The following is a 23348-nucleotide window of genomic DNA, read 5'->3' on the forward strand; positions in this document are numbered from 1 at the left end:
TTTTGGACCATGGGCTATAGCCCATATCGTACGGCATACTATAGCGCGCCGTTTTTCATCATTTTTGAGGATTTGAAAAAAATGACGAAATGACAAAAACGATGGGTTATAGCCCATGTTTTTGAAATTTTGAAAAAAAAGAGTTAGCCTCGTTTCTCATCATTTTGGACCATGGGCTATAGCCCATATCGTACGGCATACTATAGCGCGCCGTTTTTCATCATTTTTGAGGATTTGAAAAAAATGACAAAATGACAAAAACGATGGGTTATAGCCCATGTTTTTTGAAATTTTGAAAAAAAAAGTTAGCCTCGTTTCTCATAATTTTTGACCATGGGCTATAGCCCATATCGTACGGCATACTATAGCGCGCCGTTTTTCATCATTTTTGAGGATTTGAAAAAAATGACAAAATGACAAAAACGATGGGTTATAGCCCATGTTTTTGAAATTTTGAAAAAAAAAGTTAGCCTCGTTTCTCATCATTTTGGACCATGGGCTATAGCCCATATCGTACGGCATACTATAGCGCGCCGTTTTTCATCATTTTTGAGGATTTGAAAAAAATGACGAAATGACAAAAACGATGGGTTATAGCCCATGTTTTTGAAATTTTGAAAAAAAAAAGTTAGCCTCGTTTCTCATCATTTTGGACCATGGGCTATAGCCCATATCGTACGGCATACTATAGCGCGCCGTTTTTCATCATTTTTGAGGATTTGAAAAAAATGACGAAATGACAAAAACGATGGGTTATAGCCCATGTTTTTGAAATTTTGAAAAAAAAAGTTAGCCTCGTTTCTCATCATTTTGGACCATGGGCTATAGCCCATATCGTACGGCATACTATAGCACGCCGTTTTTCATCATTTTTGAGGATTTGAAAAAATGACAAAATGACAAAAACGATGGGTTATAGCCCATGTTTTTTGAAATTTTGAAAAAAAAAGTTAGCCTCGTTTCTCATCATTTTGGACCATGGGCTATAGCCCATATCGTACGGCATACTATAGCGCGCCGTTTTTCATCATTTTTGAGGATTTGAAAAAAATGACGAAATGACAAAAACGATGGGTTATAGCCCATGTTTTTGAAATTTTGAAAAAAAAGAGTTAGCCTCGTTTCTCATCATTTTGGACCATGGGCTATAGCCCATATCGTACGGCATACTATAGCGCGCCGTTTTTCATCATTTTTGAGGATTTGAAAAAAATGACAAAATGACAAAAACGATGGGTTATAGCCCATGTTTTTTGAAATTTTGAAAAAAAAAGTTAGCCTCGTTTCTCATCATTTTGGACCATGGGCTATAGCCCATATCGTACGGCATACTATAGCGCGCCGTTTTTCATCATTTTTGAGGATTTGAAAAAAATGACGAAATGACAAAAACGATGGGTTATAGCCCATGTTTTTTAAATTTTGAAAAAAAAAGTTAGCCTCGTTTCTCATCATTTTGGACCATGGGCTATAGCCCATATCGTACGGCATACTATAGCGCGCCGTTTTTCATCATTTTTGAGGATTTGAAAAAAATGACGAAATGACAAAAACGATGGGTTATAGCCCATGTTTTTGAAATTTTGGAAAAAAAGTTAGCCTCGTTTCTCATCATTTTGGACCATGGGCTATAGCCCATATCGTACGGCATACTATAGCGCGCCGTTTTTCATCATTTTTGAGGATTTGAAAAAATGACAAAAACGATGGGTTATAGCCCATGTTTTTTGAAATTTTGAAAAAAAAAGTTAGCCTCGTTTCTCATCATTTTGGACCATGGGCTATAGCCCATATCGTACGGCATACTATAGCGCGCCGTTTTTCATCATTTTTGAGGATTTGAAAAAAATGACGAAATGACAAAAACGATGGGTTATAGCCCATGTTTTTGAAATTTTGAAAAAAAAAGTTAGCCTCGTTTCTCATCATTTTGGACCATGGGCTATAGCCCATATCGTACGGCATACTATAGCGCGCCGTTTTTCATCATTTTTGAGGATTTGAAAAAAATGACAAAATGACAAAAACGATGGGTTATAGCCCATGTTTTTTGAAATTTTGAAAAAAAAAGTTAGCCTCGTTTCTCATCATTTTGGACCATGGGCTATAGCCCATATCGTACGGCATACTATAGCGCGCCATTTTTCATCATTTTTGAGGATTTGAAAAAAATGACAAAATGACAAAAACGATGGGTTATAGCCCATGTTTTTGAAATTTTGAAAAAAAAAGTTAGCCTCGTTTCTCATCATTTTGGACCATGGGCTATAGCCCATATCGTACGGCTTACTATAGCGCGCCGTTTTTCATCATTTTTGAGGATTTGAAAAAAATGACGAAATGACAAAAACGATGGGTTATAGCCCATGTTTTTTGAAATTTTGAAAAAAGAAGTTAGCCTCGTTTCTCATCATTTTGGACCATGGGCTATAGCCCATATCGTACGGCATACTATAGCGCGCCGTTTTTCATCATTTTTGAGGATTTGAAAAAAATGACGAAATGACAAAAACGATGGGTTATAGCCCATGTTTTTGAAATTTTGGAAAAAAAGTTAGCCTCGTTTCTCATCATTTTGGACCATGGGCTATAGCCCATATCGTACGGCATACTATAGCGCGCCGTTTTTCATCATTTTTGAGGATTTGAAAAAAATGACGAAATGACAAAAACGATGGGTTATAGCCCATGTTTTTGAAATTTTGAAAAAAAAAGTTAGCCTCGTTTCTCATCATTTTGGACCATGGGCTATAGCCCATATCGTACGGCATACTATAGCGCGCCGTTTTTCATCATTTTTGAGGATTTGAAAAAAATGACAAAATGACAAAAACGATGGGTTATAGCCCATGTTATGATTTCGTACAGTAACAACACAACACCACACACTATAAATCTTACCCAGGTTCTCCATGAAGTTTTCCAATGCGTAGAAGGCCTTGGTGACGTGGCCCACCTTGGCCTGGTTCAGATGGGCCATGTATCCCAGCAGTAGAGGCACCAGCTCTGAACAGTACTTGCTGACGTCCGGCTGGAGAGAAGAGAGAAAGCAACAGAACACTGTCAGAGGTTAATGTAAACGTACTATTAACTGTAGATTAAGTTCAAGTAGACCAGTGCCGGCCTACTTAGGCATTTAGCAGACGCTCTTACTCCAGAGCGACTTACAGTAAGCAAGAAGAACACATGGTAATACATACAAATAGTCTTCGAGGATCATAAGTAAACTAAGAACCTAACATCCGTCTAACAGTAGAATAGCTGTACAATGAAACTACGAATATAGAATATAGTAATATACTACACTATAGAGTAGACATAATATGCCATCTAAATTACATAATGTTAGCCTTTGCAGAGTTTGCAGACGCCTGTATGGTCGTTGAGGCTAGTGCAAGTTCTACGGAAAGGGAACAATGTGAGTTGGGAAAGCATGCTCCACCCGGGTATGCATCCGTTGTCAGAGTCGCTGCGAAATAATATGTACCAAATAGACAGCATACATACACGCACACACGTTACACGATAGTAAGATCCTGAAGGAGAACGTCATATCTAAAAATATATATATTTTGTATTAGTCTGCAATGAGACGTGTTTCTAATTTGGCTGTGTGCCGTCAACACAACTCAAAATGGTTAAGGAAGGACCATCTAACTCTGTAATGCTAACAAATCAAATGAAGAGGTACAGTAGGCTCACCTGCAGGTGTTCAGAGAACTGTCCCAGGGCGAAAAGACCAGCGCTGCGAACCACCTGATTACTGTCCGACAGGCTCTGACAGACCGTCTGCACCATTGACGACAGCAGCCTAACACACACACACACACACACACACACAGTCACACACACACACACACACACACACACACACACACACACACACACACACACACACACACACACACACACACACACACACACAATGTTGGGCTGTCGAGTGTAGGCAGTATCCACAAATGTAGTTATTATAATTGTTGTATATATTTTCTCCAATGATGTGTAAATAATGTGTATAATATGATTTAAATCATAAACTGTAAATTGTATTTTTGTGGTGGGCAACAGGAAGACTTGTTGAATCGGCTATCCCTATATATACAAAGTCAAACAAATAAAAAATACTGCATCATGATCTCACAGGAACATGATGGGACCAACAACGAACAGCTGCAACTCCTCGGATGTCAATCTAAGTTCCTCCATTTACCTGATCCGCCTTGGTGAGGTGTTTCAGAGCCACAATCAGTTTTGGGATGAGCGAGCGCATCAGGTTCTGAGGGACAATACATCACTTCAATCAATACAGATTACAGAAGGTGATGTTTCACTTGTCTTAAATTACATTTTCCATACATAGTGTGAACAAAACATGCAAGTGATCAAGATACAAGCTTATAAATAATGCATCGCCACGTGTTGTGAGGATGTAGATCTGCTATTCGTTATACAACAACATATTGGTTACGGGTGACTGAATGCAATAGTTAATCTGACATAAACTTCCTAATGCTTTTGTTCCGTCTTCAAAGCTTCCCTCAAAGAAAACCTGCGCCAGTTTCCCTTTCACAGTAGCTTCACATGCATGTCCTAATATAGAGGGTATGTGCATGCATAACATTGTTTAATGCAAATCAGATTTTCAGACTTTTCTGTTTGGATGTCAAGGTCAGAAAGTCATTTTTGCCACTCAGTATACTACTCTATGCCCATGGTGACCTGAGATGGAATGATGATGATGCCTCACCATCTCCTCTGAGCCTGTATATGCGGTTATCGCAGTGAGCGTGAGGATGCAGTAGTACAGGGCCGTGGGGTTGTCCAGATCGTCCAACACGGTGCCAAACAGCTGGAGCAGCTGTCGGTAGTGAGGCTTGAAGGGCTCGGGGTTGGACTCCACCACCTTGCTCAACAGCAGGAGGCCCACCTGGGAACACAAAGGACACCTTTAGACTAAATATAAACTTTGGAGACCTAGTGAAATGAAAAATATGTTTTTTCAGTTTTAGAGCATATCCGTGGTGACATGGGAATACCTAAATTACAATAGATGCCAAAACAATGGGGAAATTTCCATTTGTGTAGGTTTATATCAAAAGTCCCTAAAAAGCTAATTTTAATTACTTCCTGTTCCTGTGAGCAAAAACGTGCTGCGTGATGACATACATAGATTTGTTTTTGGCTTTTGTGCCTTTATTGATAGTATCAAGTGAAGATGGACAGAAAGGGGGAGAGAGAAGGGGAGAGACATGCAGCAAAGGTCGTCATGACCTGAACGGGACTCGAACACGCAACACGCTGTCAGGCAAGAGCCTATTATGTGGCATGCGCCTGGACCACTAGGCCAGCAGGCGCCTGACATACATAAGACTCTTGTGAATATAAATTAATCTTGATTTAATTCACCCATTTGATTCATATAGCTGTACCGTACCTTCCCTCAATCACAGGTTTTGATTACTGAACTACGCCGTTTTTAACCCATTCTGACCTGAGATCAGATTCATACGAGGTTTCCACGGGACACAAACTGGTCTGATTAACCCATTCTGACCTGAGATCAGATTCTGAAAATGTCAGTCGTTCTTCGAATTTTTCAAAAATAGCAGACCTACAAGCTCGTATCGCGCCACTCGGTGGCGCGCTATGAGCTTGTAGATCTGCTATTTTTCAATAGCTAAAGCATAACATGATGCCGACACCAAAATGGGTGCCCGGTCAGAATGGGTTAATCTCATTATTTCAAGATGACATCCAGACCGTATATTACTCATTTTAAACTTGATCAGCACACTAAAATATGTATCCAACATTGAACGTGTGTAGGCGTCGAGGTGACGAACTATCCTGGCGCCCACCGGTGAATCCTGGTAATATAAAATGTGATGGATTTCTCTGAACTTCTACTTGAGGTCTGTATACCTGTCTATCCTGAGGGTTGTTGCTGTTGGTGGACTGGTTGAGGAGTTGGAGGAGAGCTGGCCAGCGGTCAGGTGTCTCATGTTTATCCTGAGGGTTGTTGATGTTGGTGGACTGGTTGAGGAGTTGGAGGAGAGCTGGCCAGCGGTCAGGTGTCTCATGTTTATCCTGAGGGTTGTTGCTGTTGGTGGACTGGTTGAGGAGTTGGAGGAGAGCTGGCCAGCGGTCAGGTGTCTCATGTTTATCCTGAGGGTTGTTGCTGTTGGTTGACTGGTTGAGGAGTTGGAGGAGAGCTGGCCAGCGGTCAGGTGTCTCATGTTTATCCTGAGGGTTGTTGCTGTTGGTGGACTGGCTGAGGAGTTGGAGGAGAGCTGGCCAGCGGTCAGGTGTCTCATGTTTGACCAACACCGCACTCAGCTGGGACAGGGAGTGGCGCACAGAATGTCTGCAACACAGAGACTTGAATGATTGATTGATTGATTGAAAAATGTATTAACAGTTTGTAGAATTACAGTACATTTTAAGCACAAACTCAATACAGAGACTGTCAACTGTGAGTGGACGACCCAATTAAGCATTACACTTGTTTACAACAGGGTCCACATTGTTCAATTCATCAAAACATTTAGAGACATACAAATAGACACTTCTATGTAGTCAAAGAACAGAACAGGAATTCATCATGTAGGAGGCAAAGGGAAAGGATACATATACAGTGAGGGGAAAAGGGGGGGGCGGTGGGGGGGATTCAGATTTTACAGAGGCCAGTTTCGAATTGCAGCCATCCGTAGGTGCCCTTTGAGAGCGGTTTTGAAGGAGTCAAGGGATTCACATGTCTTAATGACTGTTGGTAGGGCGTTCCACATTTTGGTGGCATAGGAGCGAAAAGAATGAAGTCCCTTGTTTGTGCCGAATCTGGGTTGTACATGGTTTGTTGCACTCCCTCTGGTGTTGTGGGTGTGGACTTCGTTTACATTATCATGTATCATGGTGGTGTATCGAATCTTGTGGACCAGACCCATTGCAAGATGCTGTACTCTGTTGTCGACCCTAAGCCATCCCAGCCTGTCAAAGTGGGCAGGGGTGAGGTAGGTTCGGGGGGTGAGGCCAAGTAGGAGCCTGACCAGTTTGTTTTGGGAGGTCTGGAGCCTTGTTTTAAGGGCCTTTGAGGTGCTGTGGTACCACGAGGTGGATGCATAGTCAAAGAAACCTTGTACGAGGGCTCCTGTTAAGGTCTTCAAGGTGTTTTTGTTGACCAGTGAGGAGATCCTGTAAAGGAATCTTGTTCTTTGATTGACTTTTTTGATTACGTTGGTGGCCATTTTATCACCGGAAAGATTGGCCTCCAGGATGGAACCTAGGTAGGTAATTTCATCTTTTCGTGTGATAATAGTCACCCACTCTAACCAAGAAGTCATCTGCCTTGCTGAGATTACTATTTGATCCGAAGAGAATGGATTCAGTTTTTCCCAGGTGTAAGGATAGTTTGTTATCAGCAATGAAGGGCCAGTCATTCACATTCAGGCTGTGGTGTATATATTATAACTCATAGATTCACTGTACAGATATTCTACTGTTAGACAGATGCTAGGTTCTTAGCTTGCTCATGATTCTTGATAACTATTTATATGTATTGTTCCATTGTTTCGTTTACTGTAAATCACTCTGGATTAAGAGCGTCTGCTAAAGGCCAAAATTGTAATTGTAAATTGTGTATATATTTACATTGAAGGGGTCAAATACACCGGAGTGACACTCGTGGCAACTTACTCTGACTCTTGTGTGAAAGCTTTTAGCACGGCTGCCTTCAAGCTGCGGCACAATAAAACAAAACCATATCAAATTATCAATCATTATTAATATTCACCTCATTATACAAGCAGTAAGGAGATCGTATTCCAATGTTTTTTATTGGCCATTTCCCCTACCATAAGCCCAATGGGAGGTGTGCTAATTTGCTTATTTCCATCGCTCAAAAATCAATGTAAATAGTATCCCAAGTGGCATTTCGATGGAAATAAGCGAATTAGCACAAAAACCCAACACCCATTGAAGGCTTATATTAGGGGAAATAGCCAATAAAAAACATTGGAATACGATCTCCTTACTGCTTGTATAATGAGGTGAATATTAATAATGATTGATAATTTGATACGGTTGTTTTGTTTTATTGTGCCACAGCTTGAAGGCAGTCGTGCTGCAAGCTGCACTTTTGCACAAAATAACACCTGGACATCTTTGGTGGGGACGTAACCACTACAAATAAAGCCTTCTAGCATGGAATTCTCCTTTAAGGCACCCAATAACTTTGGTGACTGACTGCGCCACACACGGAATATCTCTAATACCTTTCTCTATGATCCGGGCTTATCTTCTTCCAATGTTGTTTCACTCTCATCCTCAGCATCACTGCAGCCGACTGCCGGATCTAAACAAGAGGTGAAAAGATAATAAAATACCAAAGTTATAACACAAGTAGATTTGAAGTTGATCTTCAGAGCATATTTAGAGCTCAGGTTAATAATAAAAACATACCTGAGGGTACTGAGAGCCAGTCATGACAGCACACAGTGCAGGGATGATGGCCGGATCTTTGAAAGCCAGCTTCAGCTGGGCTGTGGCCTGATGTGGGTAAACGGACACCAGACACACATCACTAGTTATGTGACTCAGAAAACACATTTGTCTACACAAACATCATTTCCCTCGTTGATATTACAAGATTGACAGTTTAAACTGTTGACAAAGTTGATTAAAAGCAGTTGTCGGCAGTCTCCCACTCCCACAGCAGACCTCTACATCCAGACAGCGTGTTCTGTCAAAAGCTTGACAAGGAATCCTCCCTATGCAAATAGTAGTTTTGGGCGGTTAGCTTGACAGCTAGCTGTCTGAATTTCCTTAATAACACTTGTGTATTACTATTAAATACGATAATACGCCGGTGAGAGAAGACACTCGAACGGAAGGTGGGTGAGGTTTGGTTGAAGTTGTGTCGTGACACACCGTTCCCCATGCACCACGCGGGCTGAACTATGGATGGATGGAGCTCCTTGCCCTAACCTTCCACATCTTTTCACTCCTCTGCAAACAGATGCCACATGGCCGTATTCCTGGCAACAGAAACATATCATAGGACGGTAGGACCTCTCTCATAAGGCCTGACTCTGTACGATGTGTAATCCACATTATATACGATCTGGTAGCTCTCCTTCAAATGTGATACAAATGGACTTCGTGTCTTCCCTTAGCTCCTAAAACATTATTTGACACTTTTGGTTGTTGAAAAACAGCTTCTAACCATTATTTGACACTTTGGTTGTTGAGAAACAGCTCATAAAACATTATTTTACACTTTTGGTTGTTGAGAAACAGCTCCTAAAACATTATTTGACACTTTTGGTTGTTGAAAAACAGCTTCTAACCATTATTTGACACTTTGGTTGTTGAGAAACAGCTCATAAAACATTATTTTACACTTTTGGTTGTTGAGAAACAGCTCCTAAAACATTATTTGACACTTTTGGTTGTTGAAAAACAGCTTCTAACCATTATTTGACACTTTGGTTGTTGAGAAACAGCTCCTAAAACATTATTTGACACTTTTGGTTGTTGAGAAACAGCTCCTAAAACATTATTTGACACTTTTGGTTGTTGAAAAACAGCTTCTAACCATTATTTGACACTTTGGTTGTTGAGAAACAGCTCCTAAAACATTATTTTACACTTTTGGTTGTTGAGAAACAGCTCCTAAAACATTATTTGACACTTTTAGTTGTTGAAAAACAGCTTCTAACCATTATTTGACACTTTGGTTGTTGAGAAACAGCTTCTAAAACATTATTTTACACTTTTGGTTGTTGAGAAACAGCTCCTAAAACATTATTTGACACTTTTGGTTGTTGAAAAACAGCTTCTAACCATTATGTGACACTTTGGTTGTTGAGAAACAGCTCCTAAAACATTATTTGACACTTTTGGTTGTTGAAAAACAGCTTCTAACCATTATTTGACACTTTGGTTGTTGAGAAACAGCTCCTAAAACATTGACACTTTTGGTTGTTGAGAAACAGCTCCTAAAACATTATTTGACACTTTTGGTTGTTGAAAAACAGCTTCTAACCATTATTTGACACTTTGGTTGTTGAGAAACAGCTCCTAAAACATTATTTTACACTTTTGGTTGTTGAGAAACAGCTCCTAAAACATTATTTGACACTTTTGGTTGTTGAAAAACAGCTTCTAACCATTATTTGACACTTTGGTTGTTGAGAAACAGCTCCTAAAACATTATTTTACACTTTTGGTTGTTGAGAAACAGCTCCTAAAACATTATTTGACACTTTTGGTTGTTGAAAAACAGCTTCTAACCATTATTTGACACTTTGGTTGTTGAGAAACAGCTCCTAAAACATTATTTTACACTTTTGATTATTGAGAAACAGCTCCTAAAACATTATTTGACACTTTTGGTTGTTGAAAAACAGCTTCTAACCATTATTTGACACTTTGGTTGTTGAGAAACAGCTCATAAAACATTATTTTACACTTTTGGTTGTTGAGAAACAGCTCCTAAAACATTATTTGACACTTTTGGTTGTTGAAAAACAGCTTCTAACCATTATTTGACACTTTGGTTGTTGAGAAACAGCTCCTAAAACATTATTTTACACTTTTGGTTGTTGAGAAACAGCTCCTAAAACATTATTTGACACTTTTGGTTGTTGAAAAACAGCTTCTAACCATTATTTGACACTTTGGTTGTTGAGAAACAGCTCCTAAAACATTATTTTACACTTTTGGTTTTTGAGAAACAGCTCCTAAAACATTATTTGACACTTTTGGTTGTTGAAAAACAGCTTCTAACCATTATTTGACACTTTGGTTGTTGAGAAACAGCTCATAAAACATTATTTTACACTTTTGGTTGTTGAGAAACAGCTCCTAAAACATTATTTGACACTTTTGGTTGTTGAAAAACAGCTTCTAACCATTATTTGACACTTTGGTTGTTGAGAAACAGCTCCTAAAACATTATTTTACACTTTGGGAGGCAAATTATTTTGGGAGGCAAATTATTTTGGCAAATTATTTTGGGAGGCAAATTATTTTGGCAAATTATTTTGGGAGGCAAATTATTTTGGCAAATTATTTTGGGAGGCAAATTATTTTGGGAGGCAAATTATTTTGGGATGCAAATTATTTTGGCAAATTATTTTGGGAGGCAAATTATTTTGGCAAATTATTTTGGGAGGCAAATTATTTTGGGAGGCAAATTATTTTGGGAGGCAAATTATTTTGGCAAATTATTTTGGGAGGCAAATTATTTTGGGAGGCAAATTATTTTGGGAGGCAAATTATTTTGGGAGGCAAATTATTTTGGCAAATTATTTTGGGATGCAAATTATTTTGGCAAATTATTTTGGGAGGCAAATTATTTTGGCAAATTATTTTGGGAGGCAAATTATTTTGGCAAATTATTTTGGCAAATTATTTTGGGAGGCAAATTATTTTGGCAAATTATTTTGGGAGGCAAATTATTTTGGCAAATTATTTTGGCAAATTATTTTGGGAGGCAAATTATTTTGGCAAATTATTTTGGGAGGCAAATTATTTTGGGAGGCAAATTATTTTGGCAAATTATTTTGGGAGGCAAATTATTTTGGGAGGCAAATTATTTTGGGATGCAAATTATTTTGGCAAATTATTTTGGGAGGCAAATTATTTTGGGAGGCAAATTATTTTGGCAAATTATTTTGGGAGGCAAATTATTTTGGGAGGCAAATTATTTTGGCAAATTATTTTGGGAGGCAAATTATTTTGGGAGGCAAATTATTTTGGGATGCAAATTATTTTGGCAAATTATTTTGGGAGGCAAATTATTTTGGCAAATTATTTTGGGAGGCAAATTATTTTGGCAAATTATTTTGGGAGGCAAATTATTTTGGCAAATTATTTTGGGAGGCAAATTATTTTGGGAGGCAAATTATTTTGGGATGCAAATTATTTTGGGAGGCAAATTATTTTGGGATGCAAATTATTTTGGGAGGCAAATTATTTTGGGAGGCAAATTATTTTGGCAAATTATTTTGGGAGGCAAATTATTTTGGCAAATTATTTTGGGAGGCAAATTATTTTGGGAGGCAAATTATTTTGGGAGGCAAATTATTTTGGGAGGCAAATTATTTTGGGAGGCAAATTATTTTGGCAAATTATTTTGGGAGGCAAATTATTTTGGGAGGCAAATTATTTTGGGAGGCAAATTATTTTGGGAGGCAAATTATTTTGGCAAATTATTTTGGGATGCAAATTATTTTGGCAAATTATTTTGGCAAATTATTTTGGGAGGCAAATTATTTTGGCAAATTATTTTGGCAAATTATTTTGGGAGGCAAATTATTTTGGCAAATTATTTTGGGAGGCAAATTATTTTGGCAAATTATTTTGGGAGGCAAATTATTTTGGCAAATTATTTTGGCAAATTATTTTGGCAAATTATTTTGGCAAATTATTTTGGGAGGCAAATTATTTTGGCAAATTATTTTGGGAGGCAAATTATTTTGGGAGGCAAATTATTTTGGCAAATTATTTTGGGAGGCAAATTATTTTGGGAGGCAAATTATTTTGGGATGCAAATTATTTTGGCAAATTATTTTGGGAGGCAAATTATTTTGGGAGGCAAATTATTTTGGCAAATTATTTTGGGAGGCAAATTATTTTGGGAGGCAAATTATTTTGGCAAATTATTTTGGGAGGCAAATTATTTTGGGAGGCAAATTATTTTGGGATGCAAATTATTTTGGCAAATTATTTTGGGAGGCAAATTATTTTGGCAAATTATTTTGGGAGGCAAATTATTTTGGCAAATTATTTTGGGAGGCAAATTATTTTGGCAAATTATTTTGGGAGGCAAATTATTTTGGGAGGCAAATTATTTTGGGATGCAAATTATTTTGGGAGGCAAATTATTTTGGGAGGCAAATTATTTTGACAAATTATTTTGGGAGGCAAATTATTTTGGCAAATTATTTTGGGAGGCAAATTATTTTGGGAGGCAAATTATTTTGGGAGGCAAATTATTTTGGGAGGCAAATTATTTTGGCAAATTATTTTGGGAGGCAAATTATTTTGGCAAATTATTTTGGCAAATTATTTTGGCAAATTATTTTGGCAAATTATTTTGGCAAATTATTTTGGCAAATTATTTTGGCAAATTATTTTGGGAGGCAAATTATTTTGGCAAATTATTTTGGGAGGCAAATTACTTTGGGAGGCAAATTATTTTGGCAAATTATTTTGGGAGGCAAATTATTTTGGCAAATTATTTTGGGAGGCAAATTATTTTGGGAGGCAAATTATTTTGGCAAATTATTTTGGGAGGCTAATTATTTTGGGAGGCAAATTATTTTTGGATGCAAATTATTTTGGCAAATTATTTTGGGAGGCAAATTATTTTGGGAGGCAAATTATTTTGGCAAATTATTTTGGGAGGCAAATTATTTTGGCAAATTATTTTGGGAGGCAAATTATTTTGGGAGGCAAATTATTTTGGCAAATTATTTTGGGAGGCAAATTATTTTGGCAGGCAAATTATTTTGGCAAATTATTTTGGCAAATTATTTTATTATTATTATGCAAGAATTTTGCATTCGTGCGTGCGTGCTACCTGTGTGTTGAAGGCGTCTCCCAGACTGGTGAACAGGTATTCATATCCGTACGCAGCCTTACAGTTGAGCCAGACCACATGGTACACACTCTGACCAATCCACGCAGAGATCACCTCCTTGATGCCGCGGAGACACGCCTCCTACACACACACACACACACACACACATACAAACACACACACACACACACAGAACTAATGTTTAAACCATAGACTGTAAAAAATATGGACAAAGCGTTCCGCGGGTCTAACGTGAACGTAAAATGAAGCCTGTCAGTCCTTGCAATGGAAGTCGCCATCTTTCTAGATCAGTTTTGGCCCAGTTCAGGCCAGCTGGCCCATTGGCTGGCCCAGACAACGAGGCGGGACTTCCCCCTTCTTCTTCGTTGGTTTTTATTTTGACTCGAGTGGGTGGGGGATTATTTTGTAATCTGCAAATAATAATAATTTGCCTCCCAAAATAATTGCCAAAATAATTTGCCTCCCAAAATAATTTGCCAAAATAATTTGCCTCCCAAAATAATTTGCCAAAGAAACAGCTCCTAAAACATTATTTGACACTTTTGGTTGTTGAAAAACAGCTTCTAACCATTATTTGACACTTTGGTTGTTGAGAAACAGCTCCTAAAACATTATTTGACACTTTTGGTTGTTGAAAAACAGCTTCTAACCATTATTTGACACTTTGGTTGTTGAGAAACAGCTCCTAAAACATTATTTGACACTTTTGGTTGTTGAAAAACAGCTTCTAACCATTATTTGACACGTTGGTTGTTGAGAAACAGCTCCTAAAACATTATTTTACACTTTTGGTTGTTGAGAAACAGCTCCTAAAACATTATTTTACACTTTTGGTTGTTGAGAAACAGCTCCTAAAACATTATTTGACACTTTTGGTTGTTGAAAAACAGCTTCTAACCATTATTTGACACTTTGGTTGTTGAGAAAAAGCTCCTAAAACATTATTTTACACTTTTGGTTATTGAGAAACAGCTCCTAAAACATTATTTGACACTTTTGGTTGTTGAAAAACAGCTTCTAACCATTATTTGACACTTTGGTTGTTGAGAAACAGCTCATAAAACATTATTTTACACTTTTGGTTGTTGAGAAACAGCTCCTAAAACATTATTTGACACTTTTGGTTGTTGAAAAACAGCTTCTAACCATTATTTGACACTTTGGTTGTTGAGAAACAGCTCATAAAACATTATTTTACACTTTTGGTTGTTGAGAAACAGCTCCTAAAACATTATTTGACACTTTTGGTTGTTGAAAAACAGCTTCTAACCATTATGTGACACTTTGGTTGTTGAGAAACAGCTCCTAAAACATTATTTGACACTTTTGGTTGTTGAGAAACAGCTCCTAAAACATTATTTGACACTTTTGGTTGTTGAAAAACAGCTTCTAACCATTATTTGACACTTTGGTTGTTGAGAAACAGCTCCTAAAACATTATTTTACACTTTTGGTTGTTGAGAAACAGCTCCTAAAACATTATTTGACACTTTTGGTTGTTGAAAAACAGCTTCTAACCATTATTTGACACTTTGGTTGTTGAGAAACAGCTCCTAAAACATTATTTTACACTTTTGGTTGTTGAGAAACAGCTCCTAAAACATTATTTGACACTTTTGGTTGTTGAAAAACAGCTTCTAACCATTATTTGACACTTTGGTTGTTGAGAAACAGCTCCTAAAACATTATTTTACACTTTTGGTTGTTGAGAAACAGCTCCTAAAACATTATTTGACACTTTTGGTTGTTGAAAAACAGCTTCTAACCATTATTTGACACTTTGGTTGTTGAGAAACAGCTCCTAAAACATTATTTTACACTTTGGGAGGCAAATTATTTTGGGAGGCAAATTATTTTGGGAGGCAAATTATTTTGGGAGGCAAATTATTTTGGCAGGCAAATTATTTTGGGAGGCAAATTATTTTGGCAAATTATTTTTGGAGGCAAATTATTTTGGCAAATTATTTTGGGAGGCAAATTATTTTGGCAAGTTATTTTGGGAGGCAAATTATTTTGGCAAATTATTTTGGGAGGCAAATTATTTTGGGAGGCAAATTATTTTGGCAAATTATTTTGGGAGGCAAATTATTTTGGGAGGCAAATTATTTTGGCAAATTATTTTGGGAGGCAAATTATTTTGGCAAATTATTTTGGGAGGCAAATTATTTTGGGAGGCAAATTATTTTGGCAGGCAAATTTATTTTGGGAGGGGAGGCAAATTATTTTGGCAAATTATTTTGGGAGGCAAATTATTTTGGCAGGCAAATTATTTTGGGAGGCAAATTATTTTGGGATGCAAATTATTTTGGGAGGCAAATTATTTTGGGAGGCAAATTATTTTGGGAGGCAAATTATTTTGGCAAATTATTTTGGGAGGCAAATTATTTTGGCCAATTATTTTGGCAAATTATTTTGGGAGGCAAATTATTTTTGGCAAATTATTTTGGGAGGCAAATTATTTTGGCAAATTATTTTGGGAGGCAAATTATTTTGGGAGGCAAATTATTTTGGGAGGCAAATTATTTTGGCAAATTATTTTGGCAGGCAACTTATTTTGGGAGGCAAATTATTTTGGGAGGCAAATTATTTTGGGAGGCAAATTATTTTGGCAAATTATTTTTGGAGGCAAATTATTTTGGCAAATTATTTTGGGAGGCAAATTATTTTGGCAAATTATTTTGGGAGGCAAATTATTTTGGCAAATTATTTTGGGAGGCAAATTATTTTGGGAGGCAAATTATTTTGGCAAATTATTTTGGGAGGCAAATTATTTTGGGAGGCAAATTATTTTGGCAGGCAAATTTATTTTGGGAGGGGAGGCAAATTATTTTGGCAAATTATTTTGGGAGGCAAATTATTTTGGGATGCAAATTATTTTGGCAAATTATTTTGGGAGGCAAATTATTTTGGGAGGCAAATTATTTTGGCCAATTATTTTGGCAAATTATTTTGGCAAATTATTTTGGCAAATTATTTTGGGAGGCAAATTATTTTTGGCAAATTATTTTGGGAGGCAAATTATTTGGCAAATTATTTTGGGAGGCAAATTATTTTGGGAGGCAAATTATTTTGGGAGGCAAATTATTTTGGCAGGCAAATTATTTTGGCAGGCAAATTATTTTGGCAAATTATTTTGGGAGGCAAATTATTTTGGGAGGCAAATTATTTTGGGAGGCAAATTATTTTGGCAAATTATTTTGGGAGGCAAATTATTTTGGGAGGCAAATTATTTTGGCAAATTATTTTGGGAGGCAAATTATTTTGGCAAATTATTTTGGGAGGCAAATTATTTTGGCAAATTATTTTGGGAGGCAAATTTTTTTGGGAGGCAAATTATTTTGGGAGGCAAATTATTTTGGCAAATTATTTTGGGAGGCAAATTATTTTGGCAAATTATTTTGGGAGGCAAATTATTTTGGGAGGCAAATTATTTTGGCAAATTATTTTGGGAGGCTAATTATTTTGGGAGGCAAATTATTTTGGGATGCAAATTATTTTGGCAAATTATTTTGGGAGGCAAATTATTTTGGGAGGCAAATTATTTTGGCAAATTATTTTGGGAGGCAAATTATTTTGGCAAATTATTTTGGGAGGCAAATTATTTTGGCAAATTATTTTGGGAGGCAAATTATTTTGGCAAATTATTTTGGGAGGCAAATTATTTTGGCAGGCAAATTATTTTGGCAAATTATTTTGGCAAATTATTTTGGCAAATTATTTTATTATTATTATGCAAGAATTTTGCATTCGTGCGTGCGTGCTACCTGTGTGTTGAAGGCGTCTCCCAGACTGGTGAACAGGTATTCATATCCGTACGCAGCCTTACAGTTGAGCCAGACCACATGGTACACACTCTGACCAATCCACGCAGAGATCACCTCCTTGATGCCGCGGAGACACGCCTCCTACACACACACACACACACACACACATACAAACACACACACACACACAGAGAACTAATGTTTAAACCATAGACTGTAAAAAATATGGACAAAGCGTTCCGCGGGTCTAACGTGAACGTAAAATGAAGCCTGTCAATCCTTGCAATGGAAGTCGCCATCTTTCTAGATCAGTTTTGGCCCAGTTCAGGCCAGCTGGCCCATTGGCTGGCCCAGACAACGAGGCGGGACTTCCCCCTTCTTCTTCGTTGGTTTTTATTTTGACTCGAATTAATAATAATAATTTGCCTCCCAAAATAATTGCCAAAATAATTTGCCTCCCAAAATAATTTGCCTCCCAAAATAATTTGCCAAAGAAACAGCTCCTAAAACATTATTTGACACTTTTGGTTGTTGAAAAACAGCTTCTAACCATTATTTGACACTTTGGTTGTTGAGAAACAGCTCCTAAAACATTATTTGACACTTTTGGTTGTTGAAAAACAGCTTCTAACCATTATTTGACACGTTGGTTGTTGAGAAACAGCTCCTAAAACATTATTTTACACTTTTGGTTGTTGAGAAACAGCTCCTAAAACATTATTTGACACTTTTGGTTGTTGAAAAACAGCTTCTAACCATTATTTGACACTTTGGTTGTTGAGAAACAGCTCATAAAACATTATTTTACACTTTTGGTTGTTGAGAAACAGCTCCTAAAACATTATTTGACACTTTTGGTTGTTGAAAAACAGCTTCTAACCATTATTTGACACTTTGGTTGTTGAGAAACAGCTCCTAAAACATTATTTTACACTTTTGGTTGTTGAGAAACAGCTCCTAAAACATTATTTGACACTTTTGGTTGTTGAAAAACAGCTTCTAACCATTATTTGACACTTTGGTTGTTGAGAAACAGCTCCTAAAACATTATTTTACACTTTGGGAGGCAAATTATTTTGGGAGGCAAATTATTTTGGGAGGCAAATTATTTTGGGAGGCAAATTATTTTGGCAGGCAAATTATTTTGGGAGGCAAATTATTTTGGCAAATTATTTTTGGAGGCAAATTATTTTGGCAAATTATTTTGGGAGGCAAATTATTTTGGCAAATTATTTTGGGAGGCAAATTATTTTGGCAAATTATTTTGGGAGGCAAATTATTTTGGGAGGCAAATTATTTTGGCAAATTATTTTGGGAGGCAAATTATTTTGGGAGGCAAATTATTTTGGCAAATTATTTTGGGAGGCAAATTATTTTGGCAAATTATTTTGGGAGGCAAATTATTTTGGGAGGCAAATTATTTTGGCAGGCAAATTTATTTTGGGAGGGGAGGCAAATTATTTTGGCAAATTATTTTGGGAGGCAAATTATTTTGGCAGGCAAATTATTTTGGGAGGCAAATTATTTTGGGATGCAAATTATTTTGGGAGGCAAATTATTTTGGGAGGCAAATTATTTTGGCAAATTATTTTGGGAGGCAAATTATTTTGGCCAATTATTTTGGCAAATTATTTTGGGAGGCAAATTATTTTTGGCAAATTATTTTGGGAGGCAAATTATTTTGGCAAATTATTTTGGGAGGCAAATTATTTTGGGAGGCAAATTATTTTGGCAAATTATTTTGGCAGGCAACTTATTTTGGGAGGCAAATTATTTTGGGAGGCAAATTATTTTGGGAGGCAAATTATTTTGGCAAATTATTTTTGGAGGCAAATTATTTTGGCAAATTATTTTGGGAGGCAAATTATTTTGGCAAATTATTTTGGGAGGCAAATTATTTTGGCAAATTATTTTGGGAGGCAAATTATTTTGGGAGGCAAATTATTTTGGCAAATTATTTTGGGAGGCAAATTATTTTGGGAGGCAAATTATTTTGGCAGGCAAATTTATTTTGGGAGGGGAGGCAAATTATTTTGGCAAATTATTTTGGGAGGCAAATTATTTTGGGATGCAAATTATTTTGGCAAATTATTTTGGGAGGCAAATTATTTTGGGAGGCAAATTATTTTGGCCAATTATTTTGGCAAATTATTTTGGCAAATTATTTTGGCAAATTATTTTGGCAAATTATTTTGGGAGGCAAATTATTTTTGGCAAATTATTTTGGGAGGCAAATTATTTGGCAAATTATTTTGGCAAATTATTTTGGGAGGCAAATTATTTTGGGAGGCAAATTATTTTGGGAGGCAAATTATTTTGGCAGGCAAATTATTTTGGCAGGCAAATTATTTTGGCAAATTATTTTGGGAGGCAAATTATTTTGGGAGGCAAATTATTTTGGCAAATTATTTTGGGAGGCAAATTATTTTGGGAGGCAAATTATTTTGGCAAATTATTTTGGGAGGCAAATTATTTTGGCAAATTATTTTGGGAGGCAAATTATTTTGGCAAATTATTTTGGGAGGCAAATTTTTTTGGGAGGCAAATTATTTTGGGAGGCAAATTATTTTGGCAAATTATTTTGGGAGGCAAATTATTTTGGCAAATTATTTTGGGAGGCAAATTATTTTGGGAGGCAAATTATTTTGGCAAATTATTTTGGGAGGCTAATTATTTTGGGAGGCAAATTATTTTGGGATGCAAATTATTTTGGCAAATTATTTTGGGAGGCAAATTATTTTGGGAGGCAAATTATTTTGGCAAATTATTTTGGGAGGCAAATTATTTTGGCAAATTATTTTGGGAGGCAAATTATTTTGGCAAATTATTTTGGGAGGCAAATTATTTTGGCAAATTATTTTGGGAGGCAAATTATTTTGGCAGGCAAATTATTTTGGCAAATTATTTTGGCAAATTATTTTGGCAAATTATTTTATTATTATTATGCAAGAATTTTGCATTCGTGCGTGCGTGCTACCTGTGTGTTGAAGGCGTCTCCCAGACTGGTGAACAGGTATTCATATCCGTACGCAGCCTTACAGTTGAGCCAGACCACATGGTACACACTCTGACCAATCCACGCAGAGATCACCTCCTTGATGCCGCGGAGACACGCCTCCTACACACACACACACACACACACACACACACACATACAAACACACACACACACACAGAGAACTAATGTTTAAACCATAGACTGTAAAAAATATGGACAAAGCGTTCCGCGGGTCTAACGTGAACGTAAAATGAAGCCTGTCAATCCTTGCAATGGAAGTCGCCATCTTTCTAGATCAGTTTTGGCCCAGTTCAGGCCAGCTGGCCCATTGGCTGGCCCAGACAACGAGGCGGGACTTCCCCCTTCTTCTTCGTTGGTTTTTATTTTGACTCGAATTAATAATAATAATTTGCCTCCCAAAATAATTGCCAAAATAATTTGCCTCCCAAAATAATTTGCCTCCCAAAATAATTTGCCAAAGAAACAGCTCCTAAAACATTATTTGACACTTTTGGTTGTTGAAAAACAGCTTCTAACCATTATTTGACACTTTGGTTGTTGAGAAACAGCTCCTAAAACATTATTTGACACTTTTGGTTGTTGAAAAACAGCTTCTAACCATTATTTGACACGTTGGTTGTTGAGAAACAGCTCCTAAAACATTATTTTACACTTTTGGTTGTTGAGAAACAGCTCCTAAAACATTATTTGACACTTTTGGTTGTTGAAAAACAGCTTCTAACCATTATTTGACACTTTGGTTGTTGAGAAACAGCTCATAAAACATTATTTTACACTTTTGGTTGTTGAGAAACAGCTCCTAAAACATTATTTGACACTTTTGGTTGTTGAAAAACAGCTTCTAACCATTATTTGACACTTTGGTTGTTGAGAAACAGCTCCTAAAACATTATTTTACACTTTTGGTTGTTGAGAAACAGCTCCTAAAACATTATTTGACACTTTTGGTTGTTGAAAAACAGCTTCTAACCATTATTTGACACTTTGGTTGTTGAGAAACAGCTCATAAAACATTATTTTACACTTTTGGTTGTTGAGAAACAGCTCCTAAAACATTATTTGACACTTTTCGTTGTTGAAAAACAGCTTCTAACCATTATTTGACACTTTGGTTGTTGAGAAACAGCTCATAAAACATTATTTTACACTTTTGGTTGTTGAGAAACAGCTCCTAAAACATTATTTGACACTTTTGGTTGTTGAAAAACAGCTTCTAACCATTATTTGACACTTTGGTTGTTGAGAAACAGCTCCTAAAACATTATTTTACACTTTTGGTTGTTGAGAAACAGCTCCTAAAACATTATTTGACACTTTTGGTTGTTGAAAAACAGCTTCTAACCATTATTTGACACTTTGGTTGTTGAGAAACAGCTCCTAAAACATTATTTTACACTTTTGGTTGTTGAAAAACAGCTTCTAACCATTATTTGACACTTTGGTTGTTGAGAAACAGCTCCTAAAACATTATTTGACACTTTTGGTTGTTGAAAAACAGCTTCTAACCATTATTTGACACGTTGGTTGTTGAGAAACAGCTCAAAAAACATTATTTTACACTTTTGGTTGTTGAGAAACAGCTCCTAAAACATTATTTGACACTTTTGGTTGTTGAAAAACAGCTTCTAACCATTATTTGACACTTTGGTTGTTGAGAAACAGCTCCTAAAACATTATTTTACACTTTTGGTTGTTGAGAAACAGATCCTAAAACATTATTTGACACTTTTGGTTGTTGAAAAACAGCTTCTAACCATTATTTGACACTTTGGTTGTTGAGAAACAGCTCCTAAAACATTATTTGACACTTTTGGTTGTTGAAAAACAGCTTCTAACCATTATTTGACACTTTGGTTGTTGAGAAACAGCTCCTAAAACATTATTTTACACTTTTGGTTGTTGAGAAACAGCTCCTAAAACATTATTTGACACTTTTGGTTGTTGAAAAACAGCTTCTAACCATTATTTGACACTTTGGTTGTTGAGAAACAGCTCCTAAAACATTATTTTACACTTTTGGTTGCTGAGAAACAGCTCATAAAACATTATTTGACACTTTTGGTTGTTGAAAAACAGCTTCTAACCATTATTTGACACTTTGGTTGTTGAGAAACAGCTCCTAAAACATTATTTGACACTTTTGGTTGTTGAGAAACAGCTCTTAAAACATTATTTGACACTTTTGGTTGTTGAAAAACAGCTTCTAACCATTATTTGACACTTTGGTTGTTGAGAAACAGCTCCTAAAACATTATTTTACACTTTTGGTTGTTGAGAAACAGCTCCTAAAACATTATTTGACACTTTTGGTTGTTGAAAAACAGCTTCTAACCATTATTTGACACTTTGGTTGTTGAGAAACAGCTCCTAAAACATTATTTTACACTTTTGGTTGTTGAGAAACAGCTCCTAAAACATTATTTGACACTTTTGGTTGTTGAAAAACAGCTTCTAACCATTATTTGACACTTTGGTTGTTGAGAAACAGCTCCTAAAACATTATTTTACACTTTTGGTTGTTGAGAAACAGCTCCTAAAACATTATTTGACACTTTTGGTTGTTGAAAAACAGCTTCTAACCATTATTTGACACTTTGGTTGTTGAGAAACAGCTCCTAAAACATTATTTTACACTTTGGGAGGCAAATTATTTTGGGAGGCAAATTATTTTGGGAGGCAAATTATTTTGGGAGGCAAATTATTTTGGGAGGCAAATTATTTTGGGATGCAAATTATTTTGGCAGGCAAATTATTTTGGGAGGCAAATTATTTTGGGAGGCAAATTATTTTGGGAGGCAAATTATTTTGGCAAATTATTTTTGGAGGCAAATTATTTTGGCAAATTATTTTGGGAGGCAAATTATTTTGGCAAATTATTTTTGGAGGCAAATTATTTTGGCAAATTATTTTGGGAGGCAAATTATTTTGGCAAATTATTTTGGGAGGCAAATTATTTTGGCAA

General features: G+C 36.4%; 1 protein-coding gene across 1 annotated transcript; it reads right to left on the minus strand.

The window, feature by feature from the left end:
• Nucleotides 1–2900: 2900 nt before the first annotated feature.
• LOC308331695 (importin-4-like) lies at nt 2901–8932 on the minus strand (the record flags this gene model as incomplete). Its single annotated transcript, XM_080787186.1, has 8 exons — nt 2901–3031; nt 3703–3811; nt 4211–4276; nt 4748–4927; nt 5923–6364; nt 8268–8347; nt 8455–8541; nt 8849–8932. 7 exons carry the CDS (start codon nt 8930–8932, stop codon nt 3761–3763), a joined length of 990 nt encoding a protein of 329 aa, XP_080643312.1. The 3' UTR covers nt 2901–3031; nt 3703–3760.
• Nucleotides 8933–23348: the final 14416 nt, after the last annotated feature.

The sequence above is a fragment of the Protomyctophum bolini genome (genome assembly GCF_963924005.1).
Source record: "Protomyctophum bolini genome assembly, chromosome: 17".
NCBI classification, from domain to species: domain Eukaryota; kingdom Metazoa; phylum Chordata; class Actinopteri; order Myctophiformes; family Myctophidae; genus Protomyctophum; species Protomyctophum bolini.